This window comes from Empidonax traillii, unplaced genomic scaffold (genome assembly GCF_003031625.1).
Source record: "Empidonax traillii isolate 1590-97213 ecotype Southwest subspecies unplaced genomic scaffold, ASM303162v1 scaffold2019:size42546, whole genome shotgun sequence".
Lineage (NCBI taxonomy): Eukaryota > Metazoa > Chordata > Aves > Passeriformes > Tyrannidae > Empidonax > Empidonax traillii.
In genome coordinates this window covers 6,375-16,195 of record NW_020957212.1, presented here as the reverse complement: position 1 = coordinate 16,195, position 9,821 = coordinate 6,375, and the positions used below count along the sequence as shown (strand labels likewise).

Genomic DNA, 9,821 nt, shown 5'->3' with positions numbered 1-9,821 from the left:
CCCAAGCTAGTGGGCAAGTAGAAAAAAATGAACCATCTTATCAAAGAGCAGATGGCCAAAATATGCCAGAAGACCAATTTACAATGGTATCAAGCTTTACCTATTGCTCTAATCAGGCTAAGAGTTAAGCCTCAGTCTAAAGAAAAACTGAGTCCATTTGAAATCTTGTATGGAAGGTCTTATGCAATGCAAATTGTAAACAGCAAAGCTGTAGACCAAATAGGCAATCAGTATGTATATGATTATGTTATAGTTGTAGGAAAACATTTTGATAAAATTACTACAGGGTAATGGACCACCAACCCAAACAGTCTAACTGTAAATTGCATCCATTTAATCCTGGTGACTGGGTGTATGTTAAGAATCTTTAAGGAAAACCTCTGCAAGAAAAGTGGGAAGGACCTTTCCAAATGCTGCAGACCACCTTCACTGCAATCCGGATAAAAGAACGACCCACCTGGATTCACTACTCCCTAGTCAAGAAAGCCCTGGAGAATAGCCAAGAAGACTCCTGAGGAACAGCATGACTCAACCATTCCCATTAGAGCCTGAAGCTGAAGCAAGACGCCTGTATAGACTGCATTGTGTCCTTACTCCATGGTTGCAAGCTACTGGTCTCCAGCATTCGACAAACCTTATACCAGAGGCCCTGTTACGAGGAGACATAGGAGCAGTACTACAAGCACCTCCAAGATTAGAAGAAAAATTGCATAACGCTTGCTGCATACATGGGTATCAATGTAGACCGTGGATTTGCGTGTATTGTAACGACTGTAATCAAAGTCATTGGAGGGTGGCACGTAATTCTGATGCAGCTGTACTGCATCTACTATGCCATGTTTGTGATCAACAGCTAAGAAATGAGCTTTCTACTGAAAAATGGTTTAATGATTTTTTAGACTTTTCAGGTAATCGTTGGGATGGTACATTTTCGGAAGCATTTGGGTTAATAGAAAATTGTGAATGTAGAGCAAATACAGTGATTATATTTCAATTTGTTGGCTTGGCAGTCCACATTCAGGTGATAAAAGGGTGCCTTATTGTGGACAGTAGTAGTGGAGAATGGATCAAAGTACCACGATCTTGGTTTGTGAAGAGTGATCAGTGGTAGTCAGAATGCCACTACTGGTGGCGTCAACGGTCACTGTGACCACTTCTGGGAACCAGAAGTGTTATCCTGTAGCTGGGAGCTCCTGACAGAGGTCATAACAGGCATTTTGGGGGTTATGCGATGATAGTCAGGAAAGCTACCAACTCCACCTCTTATAGATTCTATCACTGTCCTTGAGGAAGAGTGTAGGCCCAAGCCTGACCTTTGAAAATCCATATGAAATTGTTCTGCAACCCTGTACCCGGAAGTCTGTACACATGGAAGAACCATTGCATCCTGCATTGGTCTAACAAAATGGGAGTCTGCAGACTCACAATGTATTTTCTACATGACAAACTGTAACAGAGGAATTACTACTAGGGGGCACAGACTCTGGACTCAATAGGTAAGAGGCATCACAATCCATTCTGCAGTGCCTTGTATTCAGAATGTTATTATTGCTATTTTGACTTGCACCAAAGTTACCGCCTCTGCTTTTATTCAGAAAATTTGAGATACTGAAAGTGGACTTGTGTTTCGGGTTATTTGACACTTCCATAACATGGATGTCTCCCACCCTATCAGTACTAGACTGTGGGTTGGAAAAGCTACGGTCACTGCTTTCGAGACTCGGTTCTATCTTCTCTGTGCTCACCACTCCCACTTCAACAGACTCACTGCTTGAGAAGTGACATCACTCACTTCATCTTGAGACTCTGGGGAACTCAAAGGCTCAGATTTCACCACCACCACTGTGTGTTCTTTTTCATTTAGACTGATGTCTGTATTCTTTTCAAAAGTAGCCTCCTGATCAAAACTGGTTTCCAGATGTATTACCTGAGATGAGATGGATATCTGTGCAATGTTTCCTCCATTGTTGTCTGACTGGCTGGGTGCCTGAGCATCTTCTTGAGCACCAAAAGACTGATCAAACATAATAGTATTATCCACTTGTTTATCAGTAACAACATCAGCCTTAGAATTGTCCACATTCTTCAGTGAGTCTGGTGAAAAAAAATCTTCTTGGGAATGAACTACTGACTGCTCACTCTCTGGAGTAACATCTGAAATGGACTCATCTACATTAGGTCTGAATCGCTGTCTGGCCTGATCATCAAAAGACTGTTTACGCTTGTGGAGACGCCTGATAGGAAATGCAGTACATTGCTCTATGTTACGTATCATTGATGAGCTCAAGGTATTTAGTTGTCCCTCTGTGCTCTGAGTGGAATTTGACGCAGAGTTCACAATGCTCAGCCCAAGCTTCTGAAGCATGAAAGATCTTAGGATGCATGCATTTTCCTCCTGAACTCTATCACTAGGTGGTGACATTGGTAGTGTCCTGGTAATAAGGTAGTGTTTACATGCTTTAACAACAGAGTTCAAATGTAGATGAGAAGCAGCCAGCAAGATATCCATTACATTGCTTTCCTCGAGCATTAGTGTAGAAGTGTACATCATATCAATCAGAGCAGCAAAAGCTTCTCCTGTTACCACTTCCCTGTCCAGCTGAATCGTGTTCATAGTTTGATCGCCCTCTGCTACAGTAAAGAGAGCTCGGAAGTGTGTGCTACAAGCTACCAGAACAGAGCAATGGGCTTTGAAATGTCTGTTTCCCACCACAATTACACAACCACAAAGTTGACCATGAAGCCTCTGGTAGTGTAGCTGCAGAAAGACTTGCTCGAAGTGTCTTGGAAAATCCATGATGCTATAAAATAAAGCAGAAGAAGCTCTAATGCTAGAAATGAATGAAGTTTTACTTAGATCACAATGAGAATAGCTAAAAAAAAATATAAATAAAAAGATGGTTAAGAGACAGATGAACAAAAACTTACTTTAATTTCCCATTACCGTATTGATATATTTATGCTGGTAACTCGGTGAAGGAGCACAAAAAGAAACAAAAGAACTCTCCGAAACAGAATGTGTTATTGAACTAACATAGTATAATAGCTAACACCTCATTGAACACGTCACAGGATGTTCTACTGGGAGCTGAACAATGCAATGTGGTTCCTGTAAATTCCTGTTCAAACTAAAACACCTTTTCGGTAAACCATCCAATCCTGATGTAAAAATTTCTACTTGTGAAGAAGCCAGCACAGCAGTTGATAAATTGTTCCTACTCTAGTCGGAATTGGTCAAACTTCATCTTCAGGAGTATAAAAGAATCCGATTGCTATCTGTTGCACCACAAAAAACTGCATTCAAATATCTGCCTTCTGCATAGGAACTTTTAAAATAGAGTGATTATTTTCATGTGTGTGCAGCCATGAACTACAAAACAATTTGTATATAAAACTCCAGATAGCCATATAACCTTATATTGGGTTTAAGTGTAAGGTTTTGGTAGTGGGGGTCTGACAGTGTTTGAAAGAGGGACCCTCTCCACCGTCCGTCTCTCAGGGATGGGGCTGGATGATGCAAACCCCGGTGCCGAGCCGCATAGAGACCATACAGCATACAGGGAATCCGGCAGCAAAGAGGGTTTATTCAAAGTTCCCACGGTTTATAAGGCTGCTGGGAGGAAGGGAGTGACTTGGGCACTCGACTAGCCAATAGGGGAAAAAGGAGACCAACACCCAATAGGAACCCAGGGATCGGGGAGCTGCCCAGGGAAGCCACGAGGATGCCGAGTGAGGGGGAGTTACACAGCAAAAGGAGGTCCCGTACAATAAATTCATGATTCCTGAGTTTAAACTGTGTTTTTCTGTGTTGCTTGGCTTCGGGGAGCTGCGGCTGCGGCTGCGGTGATTTTTTCTCTCAAGATGTTCTTTCCTAGACTTGTAATCTGTGCTGTCTCCCACAATTCCTCCATTTTTATTTAATACTGAAACATAAACTTGAGAAACATTGTGCATCACAAGACCTTGAAGACACTTGCCTATACAGGGAAGAACACACAGAAGGATTATTAACACAAACAAACGTAAAAGCAAAAATAATAGGAATTTTTTTAGGGGCAATGAAAGTCCTTTTAGGGAAACCCAACCAAACATATCATCCCAGCTAACTTCGTCTGATTTTAGGATCTGTTGAATGAGGGACTGGAGTTCATTTATGTGGGAAAGGATGGATTTGGAATGGTCTGAGAAATTTAAACAGCACAGACCTTCAAACTCACTGCATCCGTGTCCATTAATCAATAACAGAAAATCTATTGCAGCTCTATTTTGCAAGGCAGCTTTCTTAATTTGTTGGGAATCCAGTAAAAGGTCTTCCAGTGCTGCACTAGTTTCATTTGCCTCTTTGGCTAACCAACATCCCATTTTTTTGAGGAAATCGAGGGCATGCGATGTGTCAATAGCTGGAATTATTACACTGCCTCACATATCCTGGTTGTGTTACCAAAAATGGAGGTTAGAGTCACAATCCTCTTTGAATTGTTGCAAATTTTGAGATTTGAAGAGGGGATGTGTATTGGGGAATGTTGATATCTTTTGGTCTGTGTTTGACCCAGACACTTGTGAAAGTTTTGTTCCTTGCCTGCCAAGTTCACTGATAAACAGGAGTCTTGTCCTTGGAGAGATAGTTTCTTGTATAAACTGTTTTAATTGGTGTTCTGTGATTGGCTCATTGTCTGTAGAGGACATCTGAAGGAGAAACTGAAGGGGAGAAGATGAGGTAAAGCCCCCAGACCCAAATAGATAAGACCCCTTGAGTGAAACAGCGCATGCGATTGGGGAATTCCAAAGTTCTCACACATGTGCTGAAGGGGTACGCTTACATAATGGGGGGAGGGACTGAAGGCCTCTAGTTGGGCGGTGCTGGCCACACCGACCCAGGTAGACGTCACCGGTTAATTGGATAAAAAATGCAGGTGGCTTGTACTCGGGCTCTCAAGCTTCACATGAAGGACAACATTGCCTTTTGCAGGGACGCCCTCTATCTTGTGAACCTGCTGACCCTCTGAGGATGTATCCTTCCAACTCGCCCCGTTACAGGATATTACTGAGCCAGAGGGTGAGGGGTTGCCAGAGGGACTGTGTTTTTAATGATTGGTCCAGCAATGAATGGTTTTCCACTCTCTTTGAGTCACCGCACTGCAGGTGAGTCCTGCTTTTCTGAGTGGGCTGTGATATCATGCTTTGTGATTTTCTTGGGGGGATTATTAGCTAGGGAAGGCAATGTCTTTGCTGGATTATAAAGTGTTACTTGACCAAAGGTGCAAGGTCCTCCAACTGCCTCTTTAGGGATTGACTTCCATACCCAGAATCCACAGATAGGGAACGCCCCTTTAGGGAGGGCAACAGACAGTGAGGGAGACTCAATTTTAAAGGGTATTTTTTCCTTGCACCGGAACTCAAAGCTAGAATAGGCTCCATAAGATGTTACATTGAACTGCCTTTTACTTTTCCCCTCCTTTCTTGTGTAAAAATAGAAACAGTGGGTTGAGGGGAGGGTGCCTAAAATTTCTAATTCCTCAGGATAATTGTTAGGGGACTGCAGAGTGGTTTCAGGGTTTTGGGGGTTGGGGAAGCAGGGCACACCTTGGTTTTCATTTCTGTCAAGACCATTACACCATATGGAAAATTGATCTTGGAATTTAGACCATTTATTAGGGGACCAAGGCGTTGCAAGTAAACACGTTTTGGACGGGTTGGAGGGATCCGAAACCGAAAGACACAATGAATCGGTATTTAGGGACTTAGCCAGGGAAGACCAAATGTTCTCACACAGTTCCAACCCAATCTGGCAGGGGAGGCATGGGAGAAGGCTGGTATGACATGACGCTCAGATGGATCAGGGTAATGATGATGATGATGATAATGATGGAGATCATGGTGGTGACTACTCGCTGTTGTAGAATTTCACCAGACGTGATAGAACCCACTCAGGACCGGAACCCGTAGAGACACAAACACGCCCCTTTCCCTAGGTAATAAGGGGAACAAGACCAACCCATTCACCTGTTAGAACATCTTTATAAGTAACCTTGGCATCGGTACTGACTTGGTTTCGGTGTGTTTTAAAATGCCTTTCTATGGGTGATGTGTCTTGTTCTAATCTATTCAAGAAATTGACCACATATAATGCCTTATTTAATTTTTTTTGTGGGGTAAGTCCAATTGTGGTATTCTGTTGTTTGGTTAACATATTTTTGAGAGTCTGATGAGCCCATTCTACCACTGCTTGACCAGTGGGGGAGTGGGGGATCCCGGTGACATGGGAGATACCCCACTCATTGAAAAACTCTTTTAAAGAGTTAGAAGTGTAAGCTGGTCCGTCATCTGTTTTTATAGTCTTGGGGATGCCAAGGACTGATATTGCAGACATAAAGTGTTTTTTAACATCTCAGGTTTTCTCTCCTGCCTGAGCTGTTGCTGCAATCGCACCAGAACACGTGTCAATAGACACATGGATAAATTTTAATTTTCCAAATGGTGGATAACGCGTTATGTCTGACTGCCAGATGTCTAGTGGGTTAATCCCTCGAGGGTTTACCCCCTCAGATGGTAGAGGAGTGAGTCTCTGGCAGTCAGGGCATGCAGAAATAATTGTTCTGGCTTGAGGCAGGGTAATGTTGAATGTTTTTTTAAGGGATTTTGCATTTTGGTGAAAAAAGCTGTGGGACAGCTTTGCTTTTTCAAAATTGTTCGGTACCACTGCAGTTTGTGCAAGGTGCCCTGTATTAGCAATTTGGTCTGCAACGCCATTTCCTGCTGTGATGGGCCCTGGGAGAGAAGTATGAGAGCGAATATGGATGATATGGAATTCATGTTTACGATGCTCAATCTCATAAAGTAAAGATCTGAACATATAAGCCAATTGTAACTGGGAGATATCTTTTATGTATGAATTTTCAATTCGCCGGACTGTGGAGGTATACGGCAAGGCCGTGGAGCCTAGCAGCAAGGAAAAGAATGTAAATAAGAGGTGAACATCCAATCATATGTGAAGGCTGGTAATAATATATAGATAACAGAGCTAAGAATAGTTTTGGTATGTAAGGTTCTACAGTCAGAGTGTGAGTGCAGCTGTGTGAGAACAAGATGTAATATACTGGATGAAGCAATAAAAAGCTGAATGTAGGCCATCATCATAAGGTGCCTGGTTTTTATTTAATGGTCATCCTCAACATACTACAACACCGGACTACTCTGCTGACATAGGCCGAATCAGAAACAATGTTCAAGGGTTCTGGAAATAGCTGAAAAGAGCGTATGACTGCAGAGAGTTCTGCTATTTGAGAAGAACCTTTAACCTTGTGTGTGTCAAATACCCACTTTCCTGTTTCAAACCAGGTGACTACTGAGTTGGACATTTTTCCCGAACCATCTGTGAAAACAGTCCTAGCCCTTGTTTGTCGTGGTTGGGGTGGGAACAACACACGGTTTCAGGAAACCAGGAACTCTTTATTACAGCCAGTGTAGCTACTTTTATACAGTTTTCAGTGACACGTGTACACGCACAATTGGTTTGTCAGTAACATAAATAACTCACAATTGGACGTACATCCGCGCATGTCTAAAAACAGTGAGTCAGCATTCCTGCCAGGAAATCCGTTCTGTGTCACAGTCTTTTCCGTCTGTGGCTGACACCCTGCCAGGTTTAGACGTTTCATCTTCGATTTATCAGCTACACAGAGACCCCAGAACCAGTTGGGTTCTCCCATAATTCCCCCTCTTTTGTATTAAAGAAAATGCCAGCATCATCCAGTGTGGGGTCCCTTGCACTAGAGACACGGCAATATCATTAGCACAATACGACTACACAAGTAGGCAAAGTAGCAACCCCAACAGTCCTCCTTTCATCAGTTCACAGTAATGGTATTCCTTCTTCTGTTGATCGCTGAATATGTCCATGAATTAGTTCTTTATGTAACTCGTGCACATGCATTACCCCGTACAGGTCGGACGCAACGAGCAGGTATCCATCGAGGTCCTTCATCTGTGGATACACAAGCATACCCTCTTCCCCATGTTAACAAATCGCAAGGATTTGACCACTGCCCTGTTTGCAAATCTCTCACTCTGACTTTTACCCCGGGGAAACAGGTGTAGATCTATGTAAGGACCCAAAATGCCGGACTACGGGTGGGTCCTGCTGGTCTTCTGCATTATTAACAAAATTGAGCACATAGGTAGCCTTAGCCAGACGAGCTTCAGGAGTCTCACCTGTCATTCCCGCCTTTTGTTTTTGTAATTGACGCTTAAGGGTACCATGTGCTCGCTTTACTATAGCCTGACCCTGAGGGGAGTGAGGAATATCTGTGACATGGGAAACTCCCCACATTTGAAGAAAAGTCTTGACCCGGGAGGAGGCATAAGCAGGACCATTGTCTGTTTTTATTTGGCGTGGAGCGCCACACATGGAAAATGCTCTTAGCCAATGACGAATAGTATCCCGGGCAGTCTCACCGGTATGGGCAGTAGCCACAAGAACAGAGGAGAAGGTATCAATAGACACATGCACATATTTCAAGAGACCAAATTCCGCTATCTGAGTGACATCAGTTTGCCAAATTTGTGAAGCTTGCAGCCCTCTAGGATTAGTACCATAAAGTGCAGGTACTGACTGACCTTGACAATCAGGGCATGCAGTTATGATGGAACGAGCCTCAGAATGTGATATTTGAAATTGCTGTTCTAAGGCTCGCATGCTTTGATGAAAAAATTGATGCGATGCGACGGCCTGTTGCCGAAGATCAGGCACAGGGCCTAAAGTAACAGCTGAAACAAGGGGATCCGCATGAGCATTGCCAGCGGCCACAAAACCTGGCAAACTGGTGTGACTACGTACATGTAAGACATAATAAGGGTTGAAATGCCTTTGAATCGTTTCCCACAGCAGACGAAGGACTCCGAATAAAAGAGGATTCGAGACCTCTTGGAGCACTGCTTTGTCCAATCGTTGAACTAAGCTGGCTACATATGTAGAATCTGTAACAACATTAACCCCATGTCGTGGTTCAGCTAAGCAAGGAATTTTTTCTTTCCCTTCCCCCCTGGTCGTAGAAGCCATCAAGAGCTATCAGATAAGCACTTAAGAGTACAAAAGGGCTAGTTGGCCTGGCTAATGGCTGAGAGATTAGTCTCCTAGGAAACGGGACAGATGAAAAGCTAATGTTTACCTTTTTCTCTCGTCTCCTGGGCAACGGGAGAGGAGGAGTTTTTGGTGGGCTAGGCTGTGGGCAGCAGCAACGTCGGAGGGGGAACTTGCTGCTGGGCTCTGGTCTCAGCCGTTGGTTAGCACGGGGCCCTGCCTGGATTTTTCATTGGATAAGAGTTGTTGGGTTTTTTTCTCCCCTGGAGGTTTTTCTTTTTCTTTTGTTTTTTTTTTTCCCTTTCACCGTTTCCCTGAGCACGGAGCTCCCCCGGGAGAGAGAGAGAGAGAAAGGACTGGGCAGAGGAGTTTTCGACCAGCTGGAGTAAGTGAAATTGTCTGGTCCCTTTTCCCCTCTCTCTCTCCCCTTTCCCAGTGTGTGGGAAGGAAAAGAAGGTCCAGGTTTTTTTTTTGGTTGGATTGGTTTCTCCGGCATACCCGGGTGGCAGGCACCGGACATTGCAAGTTCTGCATCTCCAGTGATCCCACAGTGCCACCTGGTGACTGCTATAGGACACTACAAGTTCTGCACCTCTAGTGATCATAGAATCATAGAATAGATTGGGTTGGAAAAGACCTCCAAGATCATCAAGTCCAACCCCTGATCCAACTCCAATTACTATAGCATGGCACTAAAGGCCACATCCAATCTCTGCTTAAAAACCTCCAGGGATGGTGAATC

At 43.7% G+C, this 9,821-nt stretch overlaps 1 protein-coding gene across 1 annotated transcript; it reads right to left on the bottom strand.

Annotated features, from left to right (window-relative positions):
- Positions 1-1,141: 1,141 nt before the first annotated feature.
- Positions 1,142-2,797, bottom strand: LOC114071431 (zinc finger and BTB domain-containing protein 5-like). The gene is given in 3 exon segments (XM_027909261.1): positions 1,142-1,424; positions 1,426-1,771; positions 1,774-2,797. Coding segments are annotated over 3 exon segments (1,653 nt in total).
- Between the last annotated feature and the right edge of the window lie 7,024 nt (positions 2,798-9,821).